This window comes from Anas platyrhynchos, chromosome 15, assembly GCF_047663525.1.
Source record: "Anas platyrhynchos isolate ZD024472 breed Pekin duck chromosome 15, IASCAAS_PekinDuck_T2T, whole genome shotgun sequence".
Classification (NCBI taxonomy): Eukaryota; Metazoa; Chordata; class Aves; order Anseriformes; family Anatidae; genus Anas; species Anas platyrhynchos.
The window spans coordinates 8,240,452-8,257,232 of NC_092601.1; the positions used below are offsets into that span (position 1 = coordinate 8,240,452).

Below are 16,781 nucleotides of genomic sequence, written 5' to 3' on the forward strand. Positions count from 1 at the left end.
CATGCATGCATTTATAAGCACTTAATGTGGGGGACAGCGTCATTATTCTTCCTGTGTGCGTGAGGAAATGAAGCTTGAAGAGGTGCAGTGTCTTACTTCTGATCACAAAGAATGTCAGTGGACCCAGAATAGAATTTGTGATTTCTGAATTCCTGTCACTCTGTCTCCCTTATACAGCTGCATTATCTCCCAATACTTAGGAGACAGGGAAAGACACAATACTCTGGATTACGCACATCTTTGAACTATTTTGACACTCTCTGAAGAAAATGATGCCCACTTATGCCAATGTCCTGTCTGTAATGTGAAAAGTGGCCTTGCCCATGACTAACCAGCCGTGATAAATTCTTTAGCGCTTCAGGCAGGTAAACAAAGAAACTGGTCCTTCCTGAGGCCCCGTTTACCACATTATTCATAATGTTCTGGCTATGACAAAAATAGCTGACAGGCTAGACTTCCCTGACTGACTTCTGCAGTCCTCCCCCAGAGCTGTGGTCACCTGCATTCTGAGACTGGTTACTGCTCCCAGGAAGAAGGATCTGGCAAAGAAGCTCTCCAGCACTCTTCAGAGCATCCACTCCGATCAGTGTCAGCATGACAACCTGCTCCATTTCAGGTTCAGAGGCATATATTCGATTGCAGAAAAGATACAGAGGAATGTTACAGGGGTCTGGCACTGCACTGAGGTTTCCTCCTGGCCAAGAGAATCATCAAAACAGACATAGTTACTGCCCAGAAACAAACATCCACTCTTTTTTTAGTGTAAAGGAATTGACTAATTCTCTATTGGGCAAACAAAGGCCAATGCCTCACCACGATGCTGCAGCTCAGCATGGCCAGAAAAAGAAGCATACTTGAGGAGCAGTATCACAGCAAATCCTTACTAATCAGTTGCACTCCTTAATTGGAATTGCTTCTGGCATGTAAAGCAAATATATTAAATCCTAATTTTGATATCCTTATTCACACTGTTGAGCAGAGTTGATAGATCTATACCTAAATTATTTAAGACATCAGTTTCAGATTGATAACTAAGGACTACCTTCACATTAAATTGATACTTCACTTTGTGTTCTAGGAGATCACACAGCATACAACTGAGGACTAATTAGGGGCCTGTTACCATATTATGCACATGTCCATGGTCTACAGCATAGCCTGCAAAATACCCTGCAGAAATCTGTGTTTGATTTTATACTGTTTCAACTACATGATTATTTAAGCAATTGTATAGATCAATATCCATGTACTTAGTTATTCCCACACCTTAACATTTCATAATGCTAGAAATATAGTGAATGGCATGCATTTGATTGTATTTCCTTAAGATTTGTTTTTGGAAAGCGGTAGACTTCAATTACAAATCCTGATATCCAACATTTAAAATAATTAAATAAAACTATATTAATCGGCTGAATACATAAGAAAACATTACCTGTAGTTATCAAAATAAACTTCTGATTGCTGTGACCTCCAGCTGCATAGAACTAGTATAGAGCTGTATAGAACTTAAAGACTCTCCTATCCGTCTGAGTCACAGATTTGTAAGAGAAGTTTACTTGCTTTTCCAAGTCTTACCAATTTCCCAGCTTTGAATGAATGAGTTACTGAAGTGAATTCAACTGTATAAACTAAAATTAAGAACATCTGAGTAAAGTGAAATGAAAAAGTGCCTTCTCTGCACCTACACAAGAAACTACAGCTGCTAACATTTATCACTTCAGCAATTTCTAGTTTTACATGCTAAATGAGCAATTTTTCTCATTTTAATACTTTGACTTCTCTTTGAAACTATGTCAGTAAATCCTTATTGATTGGATACTATTCATTTACTTATGGTAGGTTTAAGGCTTAATTGGTTGTTATCAGGTCATATTTAATTGTAAATAATTTATTTTTCCATATATATTTTAATCTACTTTTAAGATACTTCTATATCACTTTTCTAATGATCCTCACATTCATTACCCAGTGGTAGAAGACATCCACTGAGAGTTACTGTAATTGAAGGACATCAGAACACTGAACAAGTTATTGTAGGCAACAAGCATACATAACATCCTTGTTCAGGAAAATCCTCTAATAAAGATGTTGGTCCTTGTAAGAGACAGAACAATGCATTCCCCCTAGTCTTGACCTACCCAGTGCCTGCAGCAAGGTCTCGGTGTAAGGAGCCACATGAAAGCACACAGAGGGATCCAGCCCAGCAGTGGCAGGCAGGTTGCTCTGCTTGTCACCAAGGAGCCCTTGCTTTGCCAGTTCATTCATCAGTCCTGTGCACAGAACAAAGAGTGCATGAGGAATACATAACTCTGTGGTATAGTCTGACATGAAAACACGTTTATCAAATATTTTGATTCATCTGACCACAGAACCATTACAGAGACATCAGTGTGGGTTGTGCTGAGCTCACCTAAGAGATATGAAATGCAATTCTATCATCCTCTCTCCCCCTGCTCATATTCACTCATAGTTAGAAAAGTAACTTGAAAAATTGAGGTTTGGCCCAAGCTTCTCTGGAGACATCTCTGCTTTGTGACCAGGATCCCATTTGTTTCTATGACCTTCCAGCTACAGGAAGTTGACTGAATCGTGGAATGTACACATAGAAGATCCTACACAGCTCCTGAACTGCAGTAGGTGTCCTAAATAAGTTGGTGCCCACAAGGAAAAGATGTCACAAATCTTGAACCCAGAGTCCAGGCCTGTTTGAGTCCAGGCCCTCAAGGTCAGCAACAAGGCCAGTGTCCTGCATGCTACACAGTGCCATGTGGCCACAGGGGCATTGTGAGGATCAGACTTGAACAGAAACACCATGTTCTCTGCTCATGTACGTACCAGTCTAGAAAATATCTGATTCCACTCCACTTTTATTAATACTGAGTGCTGGAAACCAGTAATCCCTCAGCTCCCGTTCTTCCCCCAAAGGGCCAGGTGACACACAGGCAGTGCATTAAGGTACTGGCATACAGTACAGCTTCACAATTGGTTGTGTTCTGCAATAACACTTCAGACGTTTTTGAAAGTTTGTTATTTTTACAATTACTTTGCATATGTCTGATTGATTTTCACTGTACAAGCCTGTCAACAATTTACTGCAGCACGTGATGGAAACTAGATTATTAGCACTAGACATTGATGACAAACCTTAGATGCCAAGCGTGGCAGTGACACAGATTTGAACTTGTAGCATTGCAAATTGCCTGTCTGCTTTTTGAAATTCAGACGGGATGAATAACCAAAACTTCCCTCTAGTTACTAAAGAGGGCCTACAAGAAAGCTGGAAGAGGATTCTTTATCAGGGAACACAGTGACAGGACAACGAGCAATGGCATTTAACTAAAAGAGGGTAGATTTAGGTTAGATACTAGGAAGAAATTCTTCACTTTGAGGGTGGTGAGGCACTAGAACAGGTTGCCCAGAGCAGCTGTGGATGCCCTGTCCCTGGCAGTGTTCAGGGCCTGGTTGGATGGGGCTTTGGGCAACCTGATCTGGTGGGAGGTGTGCCCGCCCATGGCAGGGGGTTAGAACTGGATGATCTTTAAGGTCTCTTCCAACCCAAACCACACTTTGATTTTATGATTCTATAACATGTGCAAAGAAGGGCAACGAAGCTGGTGAAGGATCTAGAGAACAAGTCTTATGAGCAAAGGCTGAGGAACTGGGGTTGTTTAGCCTGGAGAAAAGGAGGCTCAGGGGAGACCGTATTGCACTGTGCAATTACCATAAAGGAGGCTGTAGCAAGGTGGCAATTCGGCTCTTCTCCCAAACACCAAGTGATAAGACAAGAGGAAATGGCCTTAAGTTGTGCTAGCGGATGTTTAAGTTGTATATTCGAAAAAAAATTCTCACTGAAAGGGTTGTGAAGTATTAGAGTAGGCTGCCAAGGGAAGTAGCTGTGTCACCATCATAGAATGTTTTGGTTTGGAAGGGACCTTGAATATCATCTAGTTCCAAGCCCCCTGCCATGGGCAGGGACACCTTCCACTTGATAAGGTTGCTCATCCCTGGAGGTCATGAAAAAAAAAACTGTCAACGTAGAGCTTGGTGACATGGTTTAATGGTGGACTTGGCAGTACTAAGTTGATGGTTGGACTAGATGATCTTAGAGGTCTTTTCCAACCTAAATGACTGTGATCCAAGAGTATTATATGCTGCCTGTTCCAACTTAGTGAAGAAAACCTTGGTCAAAAATTTATGGTGTTTTGACTCTCAAGCCAGAAATACATTACCTAAAGACACATATCCTTCTCTTCTGTTGTAGGAATGATTAAGTTTGCTTTGAAGGTTGAACAGGGTTGGACATCAAATGGGTGGCTACTTTTCAGGAGGCACTGATTAAAAATATGAAACTGTTTAGTATGGTATTTACCCTGCTCAATTCCTAGTGCCTACACTTCTCAGAGGCCAACCCAAAGCTTATGTGGGAATATCATCAGCTTCCCCTCTTCAGGGCTCTGCAATATGAAATAAGCTATCTTTCTGGATCACTTCTGAGGCAATAAAGGAAGACATAAAAGAGGCACTTGCAAAATCTCTCTACAAAGGGAAAAAAACAGTTCTCTACAATGGGGGAAAACACTTGACCTTTCCAGACTATCCTTTGTTCCAGTGCCCGCATAGATACTTCTAGTGCAAATTTTGCAGTGCAAAACAAACACTTTAAACATCATCTGGCACTTAGAGGAGAAAAAAAAAAAAAAAAAAAAGCTGCCTTTTTAATAAGCAACTTTCCTTAGGTCTACAGGCAGCAGGTGACACGGTGCTGTAATTAGTCTGCCATGATTAATCCACTGTGTCTGAACATGTTTTCAGAACATACTGTGATAGTCCTGGGAGAAAAAGCAGAGGACTTTTTGAAACTGTCATTTTTTTTTTCCCCTCAAACCTCTCAATGTTCCTTTCCTTTGTCCATGGATTAGAAGGGGCAATCAGGCAGTGGATGAACGCCTCCATCAGGAACTAGCTGTGGTGGTGTTAATGGAGGGGTCAAACCACTGTGCTGGGGACTGTCCAGGCTACACTGACCCACTTCTCCCAGTGGTGGTGACTAAAGGGCAGGTTGCAGAAAAATAAACACAGGAACAGACTCTCCTGCGACAGGCAACTTGCCCATTGCCAGAGCAGGAGGAAGCAGGCAGGGCAGGGTTCTTTGTTCTGCACTGATCCCTGTTGTTGTTTGTGATTTTCCCTAGAGATCAGCTTATCCTTAAGAAAACTAAACTCTCTTCCTGAGCGAGAGCATCGGAACAGAGTCTGACTCATCTAAGAAGATTTGGGGCAGCTACTTGTCTGTTCTTTGGCAGTCCCTGCATATAAAATGAGTTGCAGTTCAGATGCTTGGAAATCAAAAGCATGCAGAACTCAGTGCTGAGGTTGATAGGATCAGGTGCTATCCTCAGGCTCCATGACACCCATGTATTTTTGGTAGCATACTTCTCTGGGCAATAAGAATACCTGAGAAGGTTATTGATAAGATGAATACAGGACCATTATGAAGGTGTACAGTGGGAAGTCCAGAGACAAGGGTCAGGAATTCAAACAGAAGAGATTCCAGCTTGACATAAGGGAAAAACAGTTCCCTGTGAGCATAAGCAAGCATTGGAAGAGAGGCCCAGAGAGATGGGGGAATTTCTGTCCTTGCAGATTCTCAAGACCTGACTGGAAAAAGCCCTGATCATTCTGGTCTGAATTCACAGCTGATGCTGTGTTGAGCAGGCCATTGGGTGACCAACTTTCTGTTGCCCTCTGCAACATGAATTATTCTATGATCTAAGTCAAAAGATCTTAAGTGCTAAAGATCATCCAACTGACAAAGATTAATCTATTATGTAGGACACATAGCAGTGGCTGATTTACAAGTGGGCTTGGAGATACATATAGCAAAACTATAAATTCCTGATATTCTCAATAAATCTTTCCTGCAATGTAACAGATTTGGTTAGGCTTTTAATCTTTAGCTCACATGAACTGAAAAGCAAGCCTTCTTTTCTGAGGTTGTTAAGTGAAAGCATTACCTTTTACCAGTGCAGGAATATGGTGACTAGCGTTCTCCTTTCTCAGCAACAAAATGAGACTGTGTGTGCGTGGCTCAGCAGAAAGCTCTCCTCTTGCAGAACTATTTACAGGTGAACTTGAAATCTTTCTAGGGCAAAATACAGCAATCTGAAATAACAAGGACCAGATTAAACTACTAAATGCAGATTTAATCACTGTAGGGCTCAAGCAAATAGTTAAGTTACAATGGCATATCAAGATACAGCACACCAGCAGAGTCATAGTAACTTCCAATGACTGGCTGTTCATGCGTCATCTGTTCATGACACAAAGGAATTTAAACATCAGGGAAAAGGTTTAATAGAAAATGTTTTGCTCTACAACTGGGCTGGACTAAAACCACAACAATTACAGTGCAGCCAATATGTGGTACCATCCTAAGTCACTCATGCAATAACGATCTTGAGCCCTAGGTTCTGCAACAGCACCAGAGAACACATTAAAGCAATAGTTCCTGAACTTCTGAAACAGCCATTTAGGGAGCATGCTCCAAATATTTGGCTATTTTTACTATAGTAGTCGATAAATACTACTTTTATTCTATAAAATATTATGAGCAGGGAAAGTGTTTTTCCTCATGCTTGATTAAAGAACAAGCAGAAAATAGGAGCTTTGTGCACAGTTTAGTTTGCAAAATGATGCATTTATTGATTGACATAGGAAACAACTCCAAGCATGAAAATTTAAAGCAAGGGGTCCAGCTCTTTATAAGACAAACTGTCATAGGATTCCTGGCTGATTTATTTTGTAAGATACGCAGAACTTGACTTCTTGTACAGGTGAGTTTGACTGAAATCTTGCATTTATGATTATTTGTTTCTTTAGGCTGACATGTCAAAATGCCAACTGCACTCTAATTCAAATAAATCTATCATCATGTTAACAGACCTTGAAAGAAAGAAAAAAAAAAAAACACAAAACACTCCATTTTTGACAATAGGAAAGCTCTTCTCGCAAGCCATCTGAATGCATTACGCTAGGGGACTTCATTCTGAAAGGCCACAAGCAGACCCAGAGGGACAGCAAAGTACATAATCACACATTAGTCTGTTAGATGAAGACTATTCTCTTGAATATAGGTTTACAGGCCAGAGATTGTTATTTTGGTTTATGAGGTTACAGCCTGCTCTAGCTTATTTTGATATCAATGGAAAAATTCATGTTTACTTAGTAGAAGAAAGCCTGATCGTGCATTAGTCTCAGTGAGAGGCTTAGGCCTAGTGGGATTTTCCTACTAAAGAAAAAACATCAGTACTGAAAGCAACAAGAGCACCACTCGTAGGAATACAAGGAACACAAGTGCTGGCTAGCTAGTAGAGATAATGAAGAGAGAAGAACACTCAAGAACACTCACTACAGGAGTGTGTCAGTTCACACATCCATAAACCCACAGTATAATAAGTTTCAGAAATGGTAACCCAAAGCATACAAGTGAGCTGTATGTTCTGACCGGTACCTGACTTGTTGTCATGCTCAGCACAATGGCTTGCTTGGGTGAAAGCTGCAGCCGTCTGATTCCTTGCAGAAGAAACCCCCGATGAGTACAGACTGAGATCACATTACCACATGCATGAGGAGATACCACAGGCGACACCATCAAAATAATGTCCCCTAGGTCAAAAAGAGAGTAAGAAAACCAGCATGTTACTTCCACAGAAGCTGTGGTGTTACTGCAAGGAAATTCACATAGTGGCCAGTTTCTACTTGAAGCACTCTCCAAATGGAGATGCTGCATTTTATGGTTTATTTGCTCTATTCAGCTTATAATGGCTGCTGTCAGAGGTCAGCACAGAACGATAAAGCTTATGGCATTAGAAGCAATCTCTTTATGAATCAACCACTCCAGATAGTCTGTCTCATAAGGTCTATCTAGCTGTCTATGAGTTGTTATCTCAGTTCACGTGCTGGCTGTGTGTCAGCCCCTGTCAGGCTGTGTTTGAGCTGTTACCCTTATAGCTGGTCTGACTGCCGTCAGACCTGATAAGGACCTGATAAGCCTGGCCAAACTGATGAGTAACTAAATGAAGACAAGACTGACTGCTGGTTTGTCCACTGCGAAGTACATGAAGCAATCCCAGGCATTCCTCTCTGCTATTACTAGTGGTCCTAGCCTGTAGGACCCACAGCTTCTACAACCTTGGTCAGCACTACTTTCTGCTCCCTCTCAGCCCTTCTTTAGTCCTGTCCTTACTCTGCATCCCAGAGCTTGCCTTGTGGTATGGGCTACTGTACCTTTGGGCCAGCCTCTGATCACAACACCACCCCACTGTGTTTTTGTACCATCCATGGCTTCACAGGTTCCTATCTTTGGTCATCATAATGGCACCAGCCTGCTCTCTCCTTCCTGGGTTATCCTCCTGCCTGAGCCTAATGCATTAAGTCTGGCTGCTTGTGCTCTGCTTGCATCTCTCACTCCAATACATAAGCTCATAGAAACAACTGGAATTTATGTTGGGTTAGAACCTTGTGTGTTTTTTTTTCACTTCCGTTTTCTAAATTGAATCCCAAGCTCACTGTCAACACGGTGGAAATAGATGCTATGAGCTCAGGAGAAATAGCCCACAAGGCCTCCTGAACAGCGTACCTCCTGTATAGCGTCCTGCTGTACCTAAGATGGAGCTTCCCAGTAGCCTCTGATCTACCTAAGGCATTTGCTTTGTTCTGATCTTACTTTGGGTCTCTACTCTTACCATCTCCTTTGCTATTACACCGTCCTAGTTCTAACAGATTTTCTTCTCCTGTACATAACACACATTCAGATCTCTGTAACTTGCCAAGAGCTAAGAAAGTAAACGCTCAGTATCATTTCTACATGGGTTTCCTCTGTACTGCCCTGTTAATTTCTTCTACCTCTATCATATAATGGGGCTGAATATATTTTAGTTTCCGTGTCCCAATTACGCTTGGTTTTGGTGGTAGACCTATCAATAGTGTATGTTTCCTGGGCTTCTAAACTTGGTGACAGATATTTGTCCCCCAAGAACTTGACCAAGGCTCAGCCTGCCATTTCAAAGCAATAGCAACAAAACAAGGGAAAGCTTGTGTTTATTGTTAAGGATACAACAAGCAGAGTGTTACTTTGCCTAAAACTTCTATGTGGCTTTAATTTTGCAGGCTCTGAGCCAGGCTGACAGTGCTGCACTCATTATACATGAACTGTCAAAATTCAGGGTCGCAGGTGGTAAGATTTTGGTTCATCTCTAGTTGATAACACCTAAACAAACAAACAAAATTTCACATACACATATCCCAAATTAACAGGAATATCTGCTAGGATCAATAAAACTTTGATTACTGGGAAGGAAGGGGGGCAGATATACCTGGTAAGAGCAGCAGTATATTTGTTCTGCATGCTCTGCATGAGTGTATCTTCCTGTCTCAAAGAGAAGCTGTTGGAGACCTGAGGGAAGGAATAAGTGAATGTTTCTTTTCCTTAACACCCCATAGGGTGCCTGCTCCCAGTCCAGGTTTTCAGCTTCACTTTGAGAGTCATGATAGAGATGATACAGTTATCTGAGGAGCAAAGCTTGAAAGTGACTTCCTGAGCCCAAATACAGATGGAACGTGGTGTGGTGTAACTCAACAGCCCACATCAAATGTGAATCATTAATGGCCATAAAAGGAAGGAGATGCAAAAATGTGAGTCATTCCATCAGCAGCAACCAGCTGCCATCAATACCAATCCCAAATAACGCAGAGCCAATGGCTGTCTGCCAAGCTACTTGAATTAACATGCCCAGTTATACGAAAGAGTGTATCTCAAAGGTAAGACTTCACTTCCTTTCCTTTTCCCTTCTCTATTTTTCTTCCTGTCACCTTCTCTGTCACCTCTTTTTCATCTTTTTGGCTTATGCTTTCGTACCTTCTTTCCTTTAGCACCATAATTTTCTGTACTTTCTATGTCAATACAATCCTGTTTTCCTCCTGCCATCTTCTCTCTGACAGCTGCTGAGCTTCCACCCCTCCCACCCCCCCACTCTCCCTAAGGAACTGTCTTCAACTGTGGGAGTAGAAACAGGGCAGCAGTGCCCTAATAGCATCATCTCAAAATCATATGCATTTGAGATCTGCCATGCCAGGCCAAACTGCAGAAGCTTACCAGCATGTTGGCCTGTCTACAGCAGACACCCCAAACCATATAGACCCTTCTTAGCCAGTAGTAATGCTGAATGCCCTGGCAGACTTCCCTGGAGCACAGTCAGCTTGCAGCTACCTAAGTACAAGTTCAGAAGTTGGAAGATTACTGCTACAAAGGGAAAAGGGGGATTTGGACAGAGGAGCCTGGTGAGAGCTAGTTAACATTATAGCCCTGTGAAATACTTTCTTTTCTGATTGTGTGGTCAGTCCTGGCTTGAATGAAGTCTTAATTTCATACCCCATTATATTCAACTCTTGAATAGTAGAGGTAGATTATCTCTAATCAGATAAACATGCAGTTTAAAGACACTGGTGGGTCTTCACATGACGGTTCCTTGGATGAACAAGTCCCCTACAAGCAAAAATTTGCTGTGTTTTTCTTTTTTTTTTTCCTTTATCCTTCAGTGCAATCTAAGCAGCCTACAGGACTCTAGCAGCTACTCCCATGAGGAGGATGAGGTGATGATAACACTCCTCTGTCACTTCATTTTAGGCAACAGTGCTTCACTAGAAACTCATTCCTAGCTCTGGACCTGGCCAGGTCACAGCACTGAATAATCCAGGGAGGCAGAATTTCCTGAAACAGGTGGGCTGGAGTGAGGTAACACTGTCAGTGAAGAAGAACCATAAAACCTCATGATTCATTCCCTATCACAGACCTTTGGAAGTTGAGACAAGCATCGCTGGAGGTCGAGGTTGCGCCATGTCCTGGAGATGAATGTTTTCTTCATCTGCTTCTGCTCTAGTTGATGAAGGACTCTGAGACCTAAAGAAAAACAATAGATATTAAAAGCTGTTATGCAAGGTTCTGACTCTAACCCACTTTCTACAACAAGCCCAGGGACAAGGAAGCTTTACTGAAACCACCATTTCAACCCCTTGTCCATGACTTGAACTGCATCAAGGTCTCTCTGATTGAAAATCTCTCTCTATATTACTCCCTCTGAGGCTCTCTCTGTTCAGTAAGTACCTCATACAAAGTAGCCAGCTTGGCAAGGAAACACGGGAATCAAGAAATATGTCAGGCTGCATTAGCAGTATTTTTCCCAGCCACAAATATATTACAGCTGTTATTCACTTTTGGTTCTTTAGCCAGAGCTTAAGGAATTTTAAAGCTTTCATGATACTCCTCTGCTGCTTCATGTTGGGCAACAAGAACTATCAAGTCTGGCAGAGATGCTCATGGCAGTGAAACCTCTAAACATTTCTGCATTCCCAAAAGGTCCAAATTATGGCATGGTGAGCATAAGGTGTGGTTTTGAAAGCCAGGGACTGACAACGCAAACGGCACTCTGTAAAACGGCTTGGCTAGGTCTGGGAAGTGCAGGCTGTTCAGGCAAACCTGTCTGCCTCATCCCCTGCTACTGAGTTGGCTGGAATACATCCTGCTTGTCGCTCCCAGGAGACCAACGGAAGCCACCAGTATTTGCAAGTAAAATTTGAAAAGCTGAATTCTGAGGTGCAGTTTGTATTCTGATCTCCCAATGGTCCGAATTACCAGCATTAAGAGAAAGACAAGCGCATTATTGAGAACATAGCACCACTCCGGACTGGCTAAGTTATACCAGAGGAGCAGAATTCATCATCTTTGTAGGAGGAAAAGCATCCCAGAGGAAAACAAATATATAAAATGAATGAAACTTTGCCAAATCAAGTTTTTCAAATCCTAAAACTAACAATGATGAGAGTCACTGTTCGTGGCCAAACAAAACTAACAATCCCCTCTGTGTGCATCGGATTGATTCTACACGGATGCACCTTGCCCCTTGGCAGGAAGCACCAAGAGGACTGCAGAACAACTTACCCCAGGTTTGCTGCCATTGACAACAGTGTTCCACACGGCACTGAGCAACCAGGATCTCCAAAAAACCTGTCCAGAATTTGTAGGTGCAGGGCCCTATATAAGTTCTCTCCAGGGGAGTTTCACCACATCAGTACATATTTGATCCAGTAACATTAAAAGGAGATGCCCAGGGTCTGAAGAATCCAGCCTGTAAATGCTGTCACCCCACATGATTACACAGAGTTGTGAGACAAATGACAGCCAGGAGAGGCGGTCTGAGTTTCATATTATCCTGGCTGGTGGAAATTCCTTGAAGCCCTAAGCCAAATCTTTTAATAAAGCACTGTAAAACAAATGCTTCAAGGCTGAGATCCTGTGCCTGGAACAACCAAAGGAGTGTCTTTCAAAAGCCAAAAGAATACCTGTGTCTCTTCTCTTCCCTCTGCAGGCCAGCCTACTCTGATCTGTCCTTGTAACAGTCTCAGGAAAAGATCTCTGAGCACAGCAGAGCCCTTCATTTACTGAGTGTGGCTCAGTGTGGACTGAGCGTGCTTCCTGGGTTCTTAGTTTTAAGTCTCCATCCATAAAGTAGCAAAATTGTCAGGAACGGAATGATTGTTAAGAAGTGCTTCATCAAAAAAAAAAAAAAAAAAGCTGCAGAGAGGTTTGGGAACAGAGTGTTAGGAAGGAGTGCTGAAAGAGTGTTCAGACTACTGATCTGACCTTCCCTCTACCTCTCTGCAGCTGCAGACCGTGTGCTGCTCAGTGCTGACTTCACAGAGCTGAACAGAAGCTTTTCTCCTTTCCTCTCATCCCTTTCCCTGATGTACCTCTGCTCTGCTGAGTAAAGTCAAGAGCAGACTTTCTGGCAGCCTACCATTAATGCTATGTTGTTGTCAACCAAGCAACTTTAAAAATAAAAAACATTAGATGGGTTTTGCCTATTTTGGACAGAAACGTGAGCCTTTGGAAGCTGTAGTCCCCCCTCCTTGTAGTACTACGTAGCAGAGCACAGGCGCTGTAGGTTGTATGATGGATTAATAGCTACTTAATAGCCCATTTCCCTCTGCAGCTATGTCCAGCCCAAACTCCTGAATCTGACTTGTTCCCAGCACTTTTTGGCACCCTATTGCTATACCACCAGTTCCTAAATTGCATTTCTCACACTGATTGCCTGAGTTGAGTTTCTAAGCCACCCTTTGTTTTCAGACCTCTGTCATAACTCTCTGAAGAGCCTTTTTCATCTGAAGCTCCTTATCTCCAATCAGTTGATAAGGATGGGCAAAGCTATTCCTGGAGAACAAGCCCCTCAGAGGCACACAGCCTTGCAGCCTTCCCCCCAGCACCAGATACAGCTGAAACAGATTTCAGACCAGGCTAATCAGCTGTGCCTGGCACAGCAGGGACCCAGGAGCAGGTGCTGCAAGCGTATGAATTACAGGTCTAGCTACCTGGGAACTCATGATGGGAGGCAATGCAAGAGTCCCACATGTATCACAACCATTACTCTGGTTCATTCAGACCTTTAGCAGACTAATTGATAAGACAAAGCACACTAACTGTGTGCTTGTCTGCCACCCATGTCATACTTTGCCTGCGAGCACTACCACAGCTCAGAAACATGCAGCCCAGTGCCATCACCTCACTCTGTTGCATCTGGAAGCTGGATCTAGGACACCACCATGCAGTGCTGCATGAGCAGCCCTCCCTCCGAACCAGAGGCACAGCTCCCTGTGCACGCGGCTGTCCAGCTGGGGCAGGTAGACGAGAGGCTCTGCTTGGCTCCTGCAGTAGATGGCATTGATGGAAGTGCAGTCTGTCACGCCAGCCAGCTGCGGGTCGGACGGCCCCATGATATTCTGCAAGGCGCTACGTGCTTTAGGCCCTCTCACGCCCAAAGCCAGCACTGGTGGCACCATGCCCGTCTCTGAAGCATAGGAAGAAGGCAGTTTTTCTGTGAAAGACAAAGAGATTGTAACTAAAGCATGCAACAACCCTCACCAAGGTCATTCATTCTGCTCAAGTGCTCTTTTTAGCTCTGTCATAGTGGACTTAGGCAAAGTAACCTACTGGTTACCTGTCCTGTGAGTGTTATGCTGTTACCAGCTGTACTTTTTTAGCCAGCAGTAATTCTGAGATTACTCAAGGTAGCTTACCTGTTAAAGAAAAAAGGAGTGTGTTGGCTTCTTATTTGCTATGGAAAAGGGTGTGCACAGGGTTAAATACTACACAGCTGATACACTAGAAGCCAGCGCTTCAACTTCTGGTGCTGTACCTTGTTTGTATTCATAAGGAAGGCTGGTGGGATTGAAGGGGAGACGGCAAGAATATGGGCCTGAAGAGAAGAATGTTTTCTGTAATTTCAATCAGAAATGGGAAAACTGGGAAGGGAATCACAGGCTGGATATCCATCTACATCTTTTCTAGATCATTTCTTCTGTATCAAATACCAATTTTGCATTATGTTGCCTAATGTGTCCAAATATTTGATTAGCCACCTTTATTTCCCCTCCAGGACTTGAATTGTGGCTTTCCTTATTTCCTGCAACAATTCTTCCCTACATCTCTGGCAAACCCTTCTCCACTTTCACTTCAGCACTATTGGGGTCCAATAAGTAACCCCAGTAAAGAGCAAGTTTGCCTCCTCCACATTTCTAACTGTATAAGAGCAGAAAGACGTGTCATTCTCTTCCATGGAGTTTAAATGTATTCATTTACATCATTAGTTGCCTAAGAATAAGAAACCAGAACATAAGTCTCCAGAACAAGTAGACAATGGAGAAATTGACTGAAAATAGTTAAAATAGTCATTTTAAAGTTTTCAAGCTAAAGGTAAAAATCCAGTCTACAAACTCACGTAGTAGCCCTCAGCTCAAGTGATTTGTCCCTTCATACAAAATGTTCCTATTTAGATACAGGGTACAGAGCACTGAAGCAGATCTGCTGCCTGTCATCTCTTAATGACTGGTGATTTTATGGTTTTCTTACTCATTTCTGAAGTCCTTCTTCATTTCTGCAGCTATCAATATGAATACATTACATGCACAATGCTGAGACAACTGCAATCCCATTTCTAAGGCAGTCTGCTCGTATGGTTTTCAAATGTAAAAAGGTGCAGGGAAACTGCAGGATATTTCTCTATTTAAGCAGGTCTGCGCTCATCTTCTGTCAAAGCAAACGGAAGCCTGCTTCTCTCACTCTGTCTGCCCACAACTTTCCCCAAGAGAAATGGATTGCTTGTATTCACTACAGTGCCACATGCAAACCTTCCAGGAGAACTTTTGGATTAAAAGAATGTACAAGCCACAAAACATTTCAGAGGCCATCTCTACACCTTGCAGCTCGTGTAATTGCCTGTTGTTGTAGGGTTATACTGCATTACCTACTAATAACATTCCATAAATGCTTTGAGACAGGCTTCATTATGTCTACTTCACAAATGGAAGACTTGAGTGGCATGGGCCAACACGTGGCCATTGGTGTTTAATGTTAAGGGCTTTGAGATGTGACATCAGGGACTCAGACAATTGTTGTTTGCCTTATCTTTTTAGTCTCTCACCTCAGACCACCTTCTATTGGCAAATTGTGATGTTTTGGTGATGGCTTATCAGACAACATAACTACAGGATGGATAGATCTGTAGTTTCCTTTCAACCATTCTCCTAAAGGTCAAGTAAAGACTGAAGTACCAGAGGTGATGGGATGGTGGAATTGAGGAAGAGAGGCTGGATTCTCTGCAGTACCTCCAGAAAAATCAGTAGTAACCAATTTGGTATGCCTAACTTACATGGGTCTAATCCTGCAGCTTACAGCACTGCAGTCTGCGAATGGTCTCTACAAAGGAACAATAAAAGTGGTTTGAGACACACACAAATAAAGGACTAAAAATTCAGCTTGGAGTAGCTGAATTCTAGCAACACTGGGAGTAGATAGAAACAGCCTAAGGTCTTTTATAATTGCCTTTGGAAAAGATATAGACAACTGATGTGATGCTCTTGTAAATCCTATACCCCTTTCTCCATGTCCACAGCACCACGTCATTCTTCAACTTAGTAGAGTTAAAGACCTTCACCTCGGTATCATTACACAGTGGAATCACTGGAAGAAAACTAGACCTCACCTGAGCTAGAGAGCAGCACATCATGTTGAGGATAGAGCAGGCGGAGTCCACAGACATCCAGACCAGAGCTGAGTACCAGCTGCAACATGTGATGGGTAGCTAGGGAACTTCGGAGGAGAGTTTCAAACAGCAATGCCATGGCAACCTGAACAGCGAGAGCACATTGGAGGAGTGAGCCAAAATGCTTCCAAGCCCACAGTGACCATACAGCTGTGTCTCTTCTACTCACCTTAAATTCCCATGCCCTACCTACGCTACAAGAGCTATAAAGAGGCTTTCTTTTCTTCTGTTTACATGCAGTTCGGCACAGCAGGCTTTTAGCTTCAAATTGAATCATAACGATGATAATTATGATTGAATAATAATTATGTACTACTACTGAAATAATTGTGCCTTTTGTCACAAAAACCTACTAGTAAAAGACTGCAAGTTCTCTGGGGCAGAGAATAAAGTGAATCACTCTTGTTTAACTCCGCGTACTACAGAAAGATGATCCAATAATAATAGGCCAACTGGTTATTTCCTAATACCTACAAAAAGGCCAAGATCAACACAAAAAATGATTCAAAAGACAGGTACATCCCTGGTACTGTCCCAGATTTACCTTTTGAACTTTTCTTTACCAGATGACTGCAATTCAGCTCATCCTGACACGCAGGAAGACACACGCTGTTACATACTGAA

At 42.6% G+C, this 16,781-nt stretch overlaps 1 protein-coding gene across 8 annotated transcripts in view; it reads right to left on the reverse strand.

Annotated features, from left to right (window-relative positions):
* The window catches only part of DNAAF8 (dynein axonemal assembly factor 8), a 103,761-nt gene that overhangs the window by 37,614 nt on the left and 49,366 nt on the right, over positions 1-16,781 (reverse strand). For all 8 annotated transcript variants that reach the window (XR_011803498.1, XM_072023718.1, XM_072023717.1 and 5 more), the window contains 7 exons: positions 16,098-16,242; positions 13,619-13,931; positions 10,854-10,960; positions 7,514-7,668; positions 6,018-6,165; positions 2,142-2,273; positions 500-694 (listed from right to left, as the gene is read on the reverse strand). Coding sequence is in view for 7 of the 8 variants with exons in the window: in XM_072023718.1 (XP_071879819.1) it covers positions 500-694; positions 2,142-2,273; positions 6,018-6,165; positions 7,514-7,668; positions 10,854-10,960; positions 13,619-13,931; positions 16,098-16,242 (1,195 nt within the window). In the remaining variant the exon portion in view is untranslated. The remainder of the gene's footprint in view (positions 1-499; positions 695-2,141; positions 2,274-6,017; positions 6,166-7,513; positions 7,669-10,853; positions 10,961-13,618; positions 13,932-16,097; positions 16,243-16,781) is intronic.